Below are 15,377 nucleotides of genomic sequence, written 5' to 3' on the forward strand. Positions count from 1 at the left end.
CCTTTGATGCCTCCCAGGTTTCCTTTCGGCTGTTTTCGGCTTTCTAGGGTGACAGTTATTGTAAGATGCAAGCTTTGGGCGACCTAGACTAGAGGTTTCCCTAGGTGGCGTTTTCTTTTCCACCATTCCATTCTCAAGGGTGAGGACGCGAATGCTCAAATTCTCCACTGTAGCTTGAACTCGTAGGACCATGGCATAAACGTCTTGGAGAGATATGGTGATTGTGGCTTGAACTGCTTCGTGACTTTGCTGACTGACGGAACTTGATGGATTCCTACTCGACAGAAATGACGCGCATTATAACTCGATTCGACAAGGGATCACTCATACTAAGGCAACAAACAAGGAGCACAGGAAGGGACAAGTAATCATGAGGATAAGACGACAAATCTTGAATTGACTTGTGAATTCGTGAAATATCGTGAGTGACTTCTCGTGTTTGAATTTACGGTGCTTGACTTTAATTTTAGACTCGAGTATTAACTTTGACGGAGTGACCCTTATATGGTTGACCTTATTGACGGGATTGATGACACATGTTGATTCTAGACTCGAGGTCTGTTTATAGGTGTTAAGAAGACTGATGCGGTTTAGACTCAAATATGAGGCCCATTGAGACTCGTGTGTTGAGCCTCGGAATGTGTGACTCGAGGTGTCGAACATGTTTAGATCCTAACTGAATTGGGGTATGGGGGTCCAAAATGACGGCGTGATGCCTTAGGACTTGACTTGAATTTGAAAAGACCCAAAATGTAAAGGAAGACAGGTTTATGACTCGACAGAGTTCCGACTAGGACATAGTCGGTTTTGGATTTTGACTCTAACTTAGCCCAATTGAATTTACATATTTACATTTACATGGCTGGAAAATATTTTGGTTTAAAACATTTTTGGTTTTTTTTGGATTTTTTTTTTTACGTTTTTTTTTTTTTGATTTTTTTTTGCATGGGTTTTGAAATGGGTTTGAGGCCCGAAGTTTGACTTGACATTTGGACAGAGTTTCGACTCATTTTGCGCCAATTTAGACCATCTTTGAAAATGTTTACATTTTGAAAAGGATTTTATTTTACAAAATTTCGTCATGGTTTTGTTTACAAAATGGTGATCACGTATGACACAAGCATTCATACAGGCATTATAACGGTATGCTGAATGCATTTATAAGGGTTTTGGCTTAAAAGTTGGGTTGCCATACCAAGCAATCAAACCCTGGTCCGTGGAGAGGCCCGTGCCAAACATGAGTAACGCTGGTTCCTAGTCCATTTCCTCGAGTAGTGAAAGCCCTTGATACAAACATGAGTATGCATCACGGTATGGTTGACGTTAATCGCTATCTATCTTTAGGTCCAGATAAGAATTTGGACCGTCCAGACGGGACGATTGGTCAAAAGGGTTGGGTTGGGCCTAGGAAGGCCGAATAAAACGACCTAAGAAGGTCGAGTAATGAAAACCGACAACTGTCTCATATAAACTATTCCCTAACCTCGTTCAAGTTTTACCTTGGGTAACACATAAGTGTATGATCCCCAGCGGAGTCGCCAAACTGTGGACATGGGCCACGGGGGCGCTTGGGACAAGCGTTTGCATTTGTGGAGTCGCCACCAATTTTTATGGGAAATTGGAACCGTTCGAATACCTCGTGTCATGTCAAGACATAAAGTAGTGACATGAACACTAAGAACTCGTTCCCTTAGCATTCTATGTCTAGAATAACTCTCGTGGATGCCAATGAACACGGATATTCACAGAGATCTGGAGTAAGGGGTGAGGGTACGTATTAGGAAGTCCTTTTACTGAACACCTAATCCCGCCCGCCTCGATAGAGCCTCTACTAATGATTAGGGAAATCGTTCGTATTTGATATGTTGTCGATTATATGCATGCAATGCAACATTCATCGTTTTGATCCTGACATGTGAAGATTAACTAAGTCGGTGAACAAGTAATTAACACTTATTAATGTCGAAGTAGGGTTTAGAATTAATTACATGCGAAAAACAAACAAATGAACCATCCACAATAAATACAATAAATAAATAACGATAATGGAAATTACAATAAATTACAATGATTTAATTGATTTATGTAAAAAATATACTTAAGACGAACAATTTTGGGAACAGAAAAGAAAATAAATAAGGTTAGAAAATATGGACAGATTAAGGGTGATATTAGGGCTAATAGTCAATTAATTACGTAATTAAAGGATTATGTCAAAGCAAGAACGGAAATTCAGAGACAGAACTCATCCCGGAACAGGCGCAGCATTGTTGCGTCCCTTGGAAGAGGCGCAACTATCACTGTGTCTGTTCCTGAGGTGAGTTCTGGTTGTGAAGTCAGAACTGCGAATTGTTTCCGTTCGTTGGTGTATTTAAGGATTGATTATCGATATTTGACTCAGGTGAAAGTGATTTAACATGTTAATTACATACAAAGCCGTCATAAAAACGATAAAAACGAATTGAAATGTATTATAACAAATTAAAGACGAATTAAAACGATTTAGGACTTGTAGGTTAAACTATGAAGACGGAAACGAATTTGAAAGACGTAATAAACTGGAAATAAACGGTTAACATATGTACAAAGACGAATCCCAGAAACTTGATATGAACGAATCGAGTTTCTAAAATCCGGGTTTGATGTAATGACGAAAACCCGCAGATATGGATTATAAGGGATTTAAGCCGCGAATAAAACATGATAATTATTAAGAGCGTATTAAAATTATTATGTACGAAGAAAAAGAGAAGAAAATAAGAAAGCAAAAACAAAAGGAACGAAATAGCAGAAAACCGAGGAAGAAGAAGAAGAGCAGGAACCGCGGCAGCCCCTGGAAGAGGCGCAGCATATGCTGCGACTCTTCGAAGAGGCGCAGCTGTTGCTGCGTTTCTTGTCGACGTCTGGTTACTGCCAATCCGTAAAAACAGTTTGGTAAAAGGGTTTTAAAAGTCGATTTTAAACATACTTTTGACGTAAATCTTACAATAATTAGTACAAAAATAAAATACAATAAAAAGATGGGATTTACACCCTCAGACTTAGATGTTAGCATCGCGAGATTTAACTAAATCGGTTTTTAATGGTAAGTCGACTCGATCTATACAAATATGAAAGTGCCCTTGAAAAAGGAATTAAAAGACTGATTGAATTATTGATTAATTATGGTGTAGTGGTCAAATTGGCCGGCCATGCAAACGTGACTGGTACTCAGAATGATCTGTGGTCGATTGATCAAGCACGTAGGCGTCGAAAGTTTAGAGCAAGGACTTAGAATGCAAAGGGAGAAGAGAAGGGCGAACACTCGCATGAAAAATATGTGGAACAAAAGCATCTATTTATACTAAACATATGGAGGAATTATGGTAAAGGTAGAATTTGGAAAGGAATAGGAAAGAAAGATCCGGAAATAACCGACTTAGGTGAAACACGGAAACTTGGACAAAAAGAAAGCCTGGAGAAAAGGCGCGGCAGGTGCTGCATCCCTTAGAAGAGGCGCAGCACTTACTGCGTCCTTTCTCGAGTAGGGTTCTTATGCGCGAGAAAACGCGTTTGACAGTCTGTCGTATTTTAGGCATAACTTTCTCTACAAGACTCGGATTAAGGTGATTTCGGTGGCGTTGGAAAGCTAAAACAAAGATCTAGAACTTTCTGTGAAATAGGCCTGATCCAAAAAAGTCGTTATTACCTCGTAAAACGGGCCTAAAGGTCGGGTTGTCATTTTAGCTAAATGAAATGCACATTTTGTAATGTAAACTTTAAGTTTAGCCCAAAGAAGTGACATGGGACTCAAAATGAGATATACCCATAACATTTTATGACATCCTAACCTTAGGTAGACAAGCACATTGCTTTTTGACTCGGAATTTAACGGTTTTAGGAAATGAAGACGGTTTTTGACCTGGACTCCAAATGTACTCTAATTACTGTCAAAACGACCGTAATGACACCTAGATGACAACCATGAGGTAGAAACAAGTGTATGAGTTACATTTTATTAACCGATTTACGAAACATCATAAAATCGCGACATATGCTATACATGCGGCTCAATCATCACTGGGTGTTTGGCGGGAGGTGCAAAAATGAGGTATCTACACAAACCAGGGTACAAATCAGTGAAGCAGAAGCTACACAGAACGCGTTCGGAATGGTCTTTAAAAGTTAAGGAAGAAATTGATAAACAACTTAGAGCTGGGTTTATCAAAGTGTCGGAATGTTCGAATTGGGTCGCCAATGTAGTGCCAGTACCGAAAAAAGATGGAAAAGTTCGCGTGTGCGTGGACTTTTGAGACTTAAACAAAGCTAGTCCGAAGGACGACTTTCCGTTACCTCACATCGATATCTTGGTTGACAATACCGCGAATCATGCATTGCTACCTTTCATGGATGGATATGCCGGTTACAATCAGATTAATATGGTCGAGGAAAACATGAGTAAGGCAACATTCAGTTCACAATGGGGATCCTATTGTTATACAATAATGCCTTTCGGTTTGATAAATGTCGGGGCAACATACCAGAGAATAGCAATGACGTTGCTACATGATATGATGCACAAAGAAGTCAAAGTTTATGTCGACGACATGATAGTCAAGTCAAAAGAACGTAGTGGCCATCTCGGAGCACTACGAAAATTCGTTCAAAGATTGAGAAAGTACAACATGAGACTGAATCCACAAAAGTGTGCTTTCGGGGTCACCTCTGGCAAATTGTTGGGTCATATCTTTAGCCACCGTAGCATCGAAGTAGACCCATCAAAGATCAAAGACATTACGGAAATGCCCTATCCCGAGACCGAGAAAGAAATTCGAGGTTTCTTTGGAAGAGTTCAATACATAAGCCGTTTCGTTGCGAAGTTGACGATGATTTGTGAGCCGATCTTTAAGAAACTGAAGGTCGGAGAACATGTCATGTGGGATGAACAGTGTCATGCCGCATTCGATAAAGTAAAGGAAGTACTGTCTTCTCCACCAGTTTTGAGCCCACCAGTAGTCGGGCTGCCATTATCGCTATATCTAACTGTTACATATACAGCAATGAGGGATATGTTAGCCCAAACAGTTGACAAAGAAGAAAGAGTTATTTACTACATCAGTGAAAAAATTTTAGACTATGAATTAAAGTACACACCTCTTGAAAAGACATGTTTGGCCCTAGTCTGGGCAACGACGAAATTAAGACATTACATGCTCAGCTACAGTGTGAGTGTCTACTCAAAAATAGATCCGATCACGTACTTGTTTGAAAAACAAGTGCTAAATGGAAGAATGTCGAGATGGACCCTCATGTTATTAGAGTTCAATCTCAAATATGTACCCTTAAAAGTGATCAAGGGAAGGGCGGTTGCCAATTTCCTCGCCGACAATCCAATCAAAGAAATAGAAGTCATCGACACTTGGTCATTTCCCGACGAAAATGTGGTACACATCGAGAATGATATATGGGATTTGTATTTAGATAGAGCATCAAACTACATGGGGTATAGAGTAGGTATACTTCTCATCTCACCAACAGGTGAACACGTGCCCGTGTCCATCAAACTAGATTTCAATGTCACAAACAACGCCGCGGAATATGAAGCATGTTTGCTCGGCTTATGCAGTGCTCTAGACTTGGGTGTGAAGAAGTTGTTAGTTAATGGAGATTCATCCCTTGTAATCAATCAAGTGGGTGGGTCATGGAAAATTAAGAGCAAAAGTTTAGCCCCGTATCAAACTAGAATCGAAGAATTGGAAAAATACTTCGAAGATATTCGATATGTCCACCTCCCGAGAGAGGAAACAAATTACAGATGCCTTATCCAAGTTAGCTGCTTTGATCAACATTCCTGACCACGTAAACAGTATGCCAATATGTGTCGAACGAAGATCATCACCTGCCTATGTGAACGTAATCAATGATATCTAGGAAGGTGAAACCGAACCCTGGTACACAACCATTTTGAAATTCAAGGAAACACGAGAGTACCCTCCCGACCTTGACACGCGTGGAAAACGTGCCCTACGAATGTTATCCGCCTAAATCATTAAGACCAACGATGGGCAATTGTACAAGAAGACGGCTTAAGGTGTTTTGTTGCGATGCATTGATAAAACAACAACTGAAAAGGTTATGGAAGAAGTCCATGACGGTGAGTGTGGGCCACACATGAATGCCCATATGTTAGTCTGTAAGATCATAAGACTAGGTTATTATTGGAAAATGATGGAAACAGATTGTTGCAAATATGTCAGGCACTGTCACAATTGTCAGATATTCGCAAATGTATAGCATGTGGCACCTTCCATGTAATACACCATGACATCACCTTGGCCATTTTCAACTTGGGGAATTGACATCATTGGAAAAGTACACCCATCAAGAACTGGAGGGCATTGTTTTATCCTTGTTGCAATTGACTACTTCACGAAGTGGGTAGAGGCTAAGTCTTACAAAGTGTTGAAAGCAAAGCAAGTAGCACAGTTCATTCAGAATGACATCATTTGTCGGTATGGAGTACCGCATGAGTTCATCAGTGATCATGGAACTTATTTCCAAGCTGAGACCGAGGTTATACTTGGAAAGTATAAAATCAAACATCACAAGTCATCACCATACCGACCACAGATGAATGGCGTGGTAGAGGCTACTAATAAGATAATTACATCCATTTTAAGGAAGATGTCTGACAACTATAGAGAATGGCCATAAAACATACCCTTTGCATTATGGGGTATAGAACTTCAATTAGAACAGCCACGGGAGCAACCCTGTATTACTTGGTATATGGAATGGAATCGGTTCAACCAGTTGAGCTGGAAATACTGTCTCTAAGGATCCTACTAGAAAGTCAGGTTCCTGAAGCAGATTGGGTTCAAGCAAGATATGATTCACTAGTCATGCTCGATGAGTGACGTTTGAACGCATTGTACCATGTTCAACTCTACCAGAAAAGGATAGAGAGAGCTTTCAACAAAAAGGTGAAAGCGAGGGGAATCATTGAAGGAGATCTGGTTCTCAAATCAGTTAAAGCTTTTTTGCCAATTGACCCGAGGGGTAAGTTTAAACCAAATTGGGAAGGCCCTTATTTGTTAAAGAAGATTTTATCGGGATGCGCTGTTCGATTAACAGATTTGGATGGGAATGACTTCACAAATCCTACGAATTTGGACCAGCTGAAGAAATATTATCCTTGACGGCCTCGTTCTCAAATGTTATGAAATAATATTTTAATTGCAAATGTTTCTAGAATAAGTTGTGAGTTGTTTATTAACACTGCATGAAATACTTTAAGTGAGAACTACGGACTGGATTTGATTCTGTTGCAAAGCAGATACGTAGGCAACTCTTAGTTAAGAGTACAACTGAAACATGTAAAACAAAAATGAAATTTTTGATGCAGAAACTGGGGATTTATAATAAATAATAAGTTTTTATTTATTCTAAATTCCGGGCGAAGCCCGTTACAATATTTTATTCCGGGCGAATCCCATCACACACAACTAAAAAGGAAAGCACACAAACAGTAATAGTAATAGTAGATAGTAATGTCGAAGACTACTCTTTGCTACCCTCAGTGAGGCCGCACGCCCCCATCATGATGAGACGAAGTCTCACCCATCATCACTCGGGCTCTTTTCTTCGGAAGAATCATCAACTCTTCCTGAGGGCCCAGTATGTCTTTCACACTAGGTCTATGACCGAGTCTTTATGCAAGTGTCAACCCACTTTCGCTTCTCGGACCTAACCTCTTCCACATATCTGAAACCAAAGTGTCAGTCCTAAGAGTCGATTCAGTCTCTGTTTCGGGCCTAGATGAAATCGGGGTCATCCTAATAAAGAATTCTCGATTCTTCTCCCTTCTCTTGTGGTATTTGTAATCAACAACTTCATCCTCGTAAAGTTTTCTTTGGGCCTTGAAAGAACGTTCAATAGTCCACTGCAAATAAGAGGGTGACACCCAAGTAGAAACAAATGGTTCAGAAATATGCCAGATAGTCCTCGCATTGCACCTCGCGAGAGTCACTCCTTGAACTTGGCCGCGAACAGGCTCAACAGTGGGAATCCGTTGCCAACGACCGACCTGTCGAAGAACACGGTTCGGATAGATATGGGTGGACCACTCCAAGCCCAAAAGAGTGAGATGTCTGGTTCTATCAGTTTCAGATAAACCAGTAACTGCAGTAAGACGAAGCCAGGGCAAAACCCATCTAACATGTAACCCAGCATTGGCAGAAAGCCATCGTCGCCAGAAAGGCTCTCTCTTTCTAGTTGGAAATTGACGATGACGAGAAGTGAAACTTCTCACGTCATATGCACCCGGAACTCTTGGTGGATCAACCAACTCGAGTCTCTCACATAGCCAGATCTGTGAAGAAGACCGAAAGCGAATCAGACTACAGAAAATGATGTCAAAACCCACTGAAAAGAAAAGGAGGTAGGCAAAAAAAAAAGAGAAAAAAAAAGAAAAAAAAAACGAAGAAAAAAAAACGAAGAAAAAAAAGAAGAGAAAAAAAACGAAAAAGAAAAAAAGAGCAAAAAGACATACCTGTAAAAGACGGGTTGATCCAATATAAGCAAGGTTCGGGTTAGCTTTTCGAGCATCTAACCCAGCAATGATTTCAGCAAGGATGAGCCAAGCCGGGTTCCTACTTTGTTCCATTTGTTCAACAATCCAAATGAATTTCGCTTTACCGTAACAAGTTGGCACCTCAATATGTCCTTCAAAAGCATAAAGATGAAGCATGATAAATCCAAAAGCCCTACGACGGAAAGCCACGGGAATGAATGGGTCGTCAGCACAACCAAATTTCTGTAGCGAGTAAGTTTACTCGTTCCCCATCAACAAAGGCATGGGCCTCATCCCGTGACAAACCAAGGAAATCACGGTACTTGTTAGCCCATCCCCTCTAAAAGTCGGGAATAACGGGAGTTAACTCAATCTTCTAACCTCTTAGAATGGCAATTTCTTCTGGAAAGGGACAAATCCTTCTGGGAAGGCAGAAATATGATAGGAAGGGTCCCAGAATTTTAGGCATTCATCAAGAAAGACAGTTTCGGGCAAGACCTGCCTTAACGGGACTAGTTGTTTCAATCCCGTATCAACAAGTATTTGGGAATCCAATCCTTTGAAATCAGAAGCCCAAGATGACATGGTTTCTCGAAGAGAATTAATGCTTAGCAAAATTTTTGTGAGAAAAAAAGAAGAAGAAGAAGTTATAATTTGTCTCCTATTATGATCTCCTTATATAGGAAAAGGCAAGGGAAGAATTCCAGAGCTTTTAGGAAAGCTCCTACTTGCCGTCCAAGCAACCGGACGTGGGCCTCGGGGCGCGTGCCTCTACACTTGTCCCATCAACTTGTGTTGATTTTAACACCAAAGTTCGTTGTCACGGGCTTTACTTATGTTTCACGGGCCAGAATGGCCAATCTACATTTTTTATCCCGCGCGAGTCCATACTCAAATTAAAAACACCTATACACTTACAGTTTTTTATGTTTTACGGATCGATCTCCTGAGTCAGAATCTCGAAACATATTTACTCATCGCCTTCCTATGAAATTTCGAAATGAAATGTTCCGGGTGAAGCCAATTTTCAGATGTATGTCTCGGGCGAAGTCCATTTTCAAATGTATGTTCTGTTCAACCAAAAATGCTCCAAAACAAAGCGGACTAGCTTCTTCTTCGAATTCATCCGCTGGAGCGAGTGTTGCGTGTAGGCGTAGCAGCTACTGCCTCTTTTCCAGACTGGCATTATAAATTACAGTCCAAATTGGTATCAGACGACACTTGGCGCGAGAGGAGAGCAAATGAACTTGGGTGAAGCCCATTTTCAAATGTATGTTCCAGGTGAAGCCCATTTTCAAATGTATGTCTCGGGTGAAGCCCATTTTCAAATGTATGTCCCGGGTGAAGCCCATTTTCAAATGTATGTCTCGGGTGAAGCCCATTTTCAAATGTATGTTCCGGGTGAAGCCCATTTTCAAATGTATGTCTTTGGTGAAGCCCATTTTCAAATATATGGTCCGGGCGAAGCCCATTTTCAAAACGAAGTAATGATTACGGGCGACGTCCCTTTCCACGAGCAAACCGGGTCATAAACCCAATATTTTAGTTTGGGCCTTGAGCCCCTCCATGTTTGAACTATGATAGCATTATGTGCTTTAAGTTATGATATATGTCCAAGTTTAAATAGGTACGCTTCAGTTAAGCACCCCTAAAGTCAGAAACTTTAGACCCAATACAACTGGGGGCTCTGTCCGCTCTCTGAGCTCAAGAGACCATCACAATGATGTACGGAGAAGTCTGTACCAAGTAAAAGTGATCCGTGTCGGGTTACTAAGACGAAAATATTTCCCAGTGGAATGCAACTAGCAATATTACAACAGTACTGCTCAAAGTTGGGCACCACGAATTACAGCTCAAGCAAGCTATTAACTGTTAACTTTAGTGGGTGACAGTGTGGGAGAAGTATCTCCAAAGTATGACGGCAACCTCCTTTCAAAAAGCTTTGTTTCGGGTATAGTTAGCGGAACGCATACCAACAACATTTGGGTATAGTTAGCGGAACGCATACCAGCAGTATTTTGGGTAAAGTTAGCAGAACGCATACCAACACCATTTGGGTATAGTTAGCAGAATGCATACTAGCAATATTTGAGTCGAGACAGCAAAATGACAAGACTAATGTTTGCCGAACTACGATGTGGATTTCGATTCCGTCACAACGGATACGTAGGCGCCTAAGGATAAGGCTCAATCTGCAATATATGCAAGTTTATGGGTCGACGACCAATGGTGATGATTCAATGCAACAGAAGCAAGAAGCAATCTCCATGCAAAGTTTCAGGTATGATCTCTTCTTATGGCTGGCGAGCTTACATATGCAAGTCTAATGGACTCTAAATGACTCGCGGAATCCTCGGGTCGAGAGGGACCTGGGGTATACTTTGACGTTCACCTTGTCCAAACCTCAGTCAAGGTGGAGGCTCTGTAGATAACCGTATCCGTCGATATTGGAATTTGCAGAAATCCCGACAAAACACCCGATGATGATAGGACACATGTTTACTTACACCGCTCTTTAGCAGATTTCGTTTAGTGATGCGGGACAAGTGTTATTTGACGGTTTTATAATTTAAATGAAATTTAAATTATTTCTAAATAAATGAAATTTATTTCATCGGTTTTCATATTTTTCAAGTTTATTTAAAATTTAAGCTTTTATAATTTATTTGAAAAATAAATTATCATTCAAAGTTTTTATTTAAATTTATTTGAAATGAGATTGTGACGGTTTTTCGTGTTTTTATCCCTTTATTTAATTTGAAAATTTAGATTTTTCAAGCGGTTTTTAACTCGATTTTTAAGACGATTTTAGCTTGTTTGTTGGATGGACTTTTGCACGAGTTTCGAGGCTTGCTTTAACTCGTCTCATTCCCCCACACATCCCAGATTCAAACCCCACCAACACCTCCCTTTCCCTTCCCTTTTTTCACCCCAAACCCGCGACAACCCACACTCTTCTCCCTTGTTTTACCCGAGCACAACACCAACCAAACACCACCCATACACTAACCCAACCCAGCCAACCCAACATCCATCATCCAAACCATGACCCAAGCCATCAATCTGACCCATACCCATGCCCAGACCCAACCAAACCCGCACCCACCAACCCAAAACCACACCTTGTTTTGCACCTCAGCGGCAAAACAAAGGCCTTCCCCGAGCTCCTTTTGAGCTCTATCCAAGCCCTACTCCCTTCCCTCGATTTCCTTACTTATTCACCAATCAAAGGATATATTTTCCACCTCCCATAACAGCTCACACAATCCCCATAACAACCGAAATAATCTCTCAAACTCTATCCTTTCCATAACCACATTATTCACTTCCAATCTCCATATCTCTTTAAAATTATCAAATCAATCCATATAAAAACCCCCTACCAGCCAACAAACCAAACCCTAGCATTCATTCCTCTTCATACATAAGAAAAACCTCAAAAACACACAAAAAAAGAGGACGAAAGAGAGAGAGAAGGGCACACGGTTTTGAGAGCTCGAAACCCTAAGCATATCACCATCAAACCTCACGTAAAAAGCATCCTAAAACTCCTTTCATACCCAGAAACAAAGCATAAGGTTCATACAAGAGATTAGACGAACATTAGAGCATCGATTTGCTCTCTTATTCGTGTCTTCTCGCATTTTGGACAGCATCTGTTCTCGTCCATTTTTCTTTGTTTTAAAACCATTTTTGCTTCTGTTTCTTGCTAAAGTTTTAATCTTTGTTCTTAAAGGATTCCAGAACATCTTTTGGATTTATATTTGAGCAAGAAACGAAGTCACAATCTTTGTTTGAAAATCGTTGTATGAAGTACAACAAAATCGCGTTTTGCAAACTCGTGTGGACAACAACTGTTTTTGTTCGTTTTTAATCAATTCAAAATGCTTTTTACTTCTTTTTTTTTTTTTGCTAAAGTTTGAATCTTTGGAATGCAAGGATTCCATTGTTGGGAAATGTGTCCTCAACAATAGTGCGATCACATGATTTAAATATCATTATTAAATCTCATTTTGAAGAATACAATTGGGAAGTAATTGTGTTACTGTCAACTGGTCAACATATATCGGTAATGATTGGCTGACTAGAGTTTGACATTACTGTCGTGTGACGGTGGTGATCAGTTGACCCCCTAGGTCATACCTATAGGGCGATACTCTTAATTGATCATTTAATTAATTGTATAATGTTACGAGTTAATTAAATTATTTGAAAAATTGACGGACGATTTTGGAAGTAAAATTTACGTATCAAATTGAAATATGATTAAATGAGATACGGTCTGAGTAATCGAATTGTATCATTACTCGGATGAAATTATTGTTTAAAGAAACGATTGGATTTGAATGAATCATTATAAATGCGATTTATAAGTTGGTAAAATTTTGGTACTAGTAATTATGATATTACTAAGTCGATTTTTGTATGTGACGTATTTTGACAATACGTTGATTTTTAATATGTTAAAAATACATAACAAATTTATGTGACATGTAACATGTGACATATTGACAATTGACAAAATAATATGGAATCCATATTATACAAATGTGCCGAAAATTTGGAGGAGGATTAGGATTAATATTGTGTTTACAATTAGTGGTAAACATAATGATTATATTAGGAGAGTAGGCATGCAACCCTATTTACCTTGTGAAGGCAAACTAATGCATGCATTGGGTCTTTCTCTTCCCCTCTCCTCTCCTCTTACACGGTTGAAAAAAGAAAAAGGGCAAAGTGTTTTTGTCTTTTAATTTTTAACATACACTACATGCAAGAGTGCATTATTCATTCAAGACATTACACTTCTAAAAGTATTAAGTTTTAGAAAGATAAAATCCTCTAAAAATCTCTCTCTCTCAACCGGTTTTTGAGAACCCAAAACAAGCATTTTGGTTCAATTTTTCTATAAGATTAATATTATACTAGATCAAATAATATTAATTAGATTAAGAGAAAGCCTTGGGTATAAAGCTTAGGGAGAGATCTTATACTTAGATCTTGTTCATCCATAAGGAAAGCTCAAGAACAAAAGAAAAGGAGATTTCTTTTGTGCCCTATTAAACCGAAATACCCATTGTAAGAACATGATTTCTTCTCTTTGTTATTTTGTTTGCATGCATAAAATCCGTAATTAATTTTATGACAAATTATTTAGACATATAAGAGTATGTTAACATGTATATGAATCTACATTTCCTTCAATCGGTATCAAGAGCCACGGTTGTTTGCATGCAAATTGGTTAAAAGTTTTTCCGAGTTATTTGAATAACAAAATAAAACTTGTAAAATTTGTGTTATTATGATATATCACGAAATTATCACATGCATGTTAATATTTCTGGTCCTAAAGTGTTTTAGGATATTTTGGTTAATTTTTCGGATTTTTATTGTTCATAATTTACAATAATGGCATTTAAATGTGATTTTATGAGTAAAAATGTCATTTTTGGTCTAAAAATAGCTATACTTCGAATTTTAACTTGGTTTTTGGATATGTTGTCACATATATTATTTTGAGATAACCTGAAAATTTTCATAATTTTTGGACTTGTTATGCTCAAAAAATGAATTTTTCATTATTAAATTCGGATTTAAGAGAAAAATAGGTTAATATGAGTTAAATTTCGAATCTGGTCATAGAAAATTTATATGTTGTCACATGGAATTTTACAAGATGTGTGTAAAATAATTGGCTATAAAGAAGTCTTTTAGCATGATTTATGAATTTTTGAAGAAAAATGGCATAAATAGTGACATTATTAGTTGAAAATTAATAAAACATAATCTATGACTTAAGAAAAACGTGTAATGTTGCATCTTATCATATTTTTCAGATCTAAAATTGAAAAGTTAATGAAAATAATTTTTCCATGTTTTTATGATTATTTTATTAAAAATCGATAAACCGCAACATTGTTTTTCCGGAAAAATTTCGAAATTTTTAACCTAAGATTTTGAACATTATGAGTGTCATGGATTTTTCCAGAATGTTCATGAATTTAAATTTCAAATTTTGAATTTATTTGAAATTTTTCGATTTATTTGAAGTTTAATGGCTTAATTTTGTATTTTTGGTCCCATTATGAACAATTTTATAAATAAGGGTTAATTATGGTCAAATTATTAGTGAAGACTATATTTTGAGTCCTAAGAGGTTAGGGTAATTAACTTATGCATAAATATGAGTTTATGTATTTTTGTGATTATAAAATGTTGAAATCACGCAAATCCGTAAAAACCGAGTAATATACGATATTGGCTAATTAAAAGGCGATTTAGCATAAAAATTGAGCATGTTTATACATATTATAATGCTGCATTTTCTTTATGATTGTCATAATTTTAATTTATGTAATTTTTGAATTATGTAATTTTACTTAGTATGGCCTTAGTTTTTAATTGGTATTTCCCGAAATGTATGGGAATATCGATTCGGTTGTAATTTTTATTGTGATCTCGTATCACCGTTTTGTAATTTAATAGATTTATTTTATTTTAGTTACAAATGTATAATAGGTAATTATGTAATTTATTATGTAATTTTATTCATTCCGGAGTTCCAAAAGACGGATTACTTCAAGAATGGCGATACATAAAGACGGTGTTACCTCGAGATGTGTGACACAACCGAAGTTCAAGGGACCAATGGAGTTGGTTTCCGAATATGTAATAGATTAATAGTTTTTCTATTTTAGGAAAGGCCATACTAGGATTTATTTACTTTTATGCTTGCATTTTATTTTATGTCACATGCATCGCTAAATCGCCATAACTAAACATGCATCCTTATTTTATCGAGTTTATCGACCGTGTCAATTCGAAT

General features: G+C 38.1%; 1 protein-coding gene across 1 annotated transcript; it reads left to right on the forward strand.

Moving 5' to 3' along the window:
• The first annotated feature begins 6,710 nt into the window (after positions 1-6,710).
• LOC141648768 (uncharacterized) lies at positions 6,711-7,178 on the forward strand. Its single transcript, XM_074457484.1, has 2 exons — positions 6,711-6,836; positions 6,933-7,178. Exons 1-2 carry the CDS (start codon positions 6,711-6,713, stop codon positions 7,176-7,178), a joined length of 372 nt encoding a protein of 123 aa, XP_074313585.1.
• The last annotated feature ends 8,199 nt before the right edge of the window (positions 7,179-15,377 follow it).

Source organism: Silene latifolia, chromosome 3 (genome assembly GCF_048544455.1).
Source record: "Silene latifolia isolate original U9 population chromosome 3, ASM4854445v1, whole genome shotgun sequence".
Classification (NCBI taxonomy): Eukaryota; Viridiplantae; Streptophyta; class Magnoliopsida; order Caryophyllales; family Caryophyllaceae; genus Silene; species Silene latifolia.

Coding starts and splice junctions, on each gene's coding strand:
- LOC141648768 (XM_074457484.1), top strand. CDS start 6,711: ATGGGGTATAGAACTTCAATTAGAACAGCCACGGGAGCAACCCTGTAT. Junction 6,837..6,932: donor GGATCCTACTAGAAAGTCAG/GTTCCTGAAGCA, acceptor CAACTCTACCAG/AAAAGGATAGAGAGAGCTTT.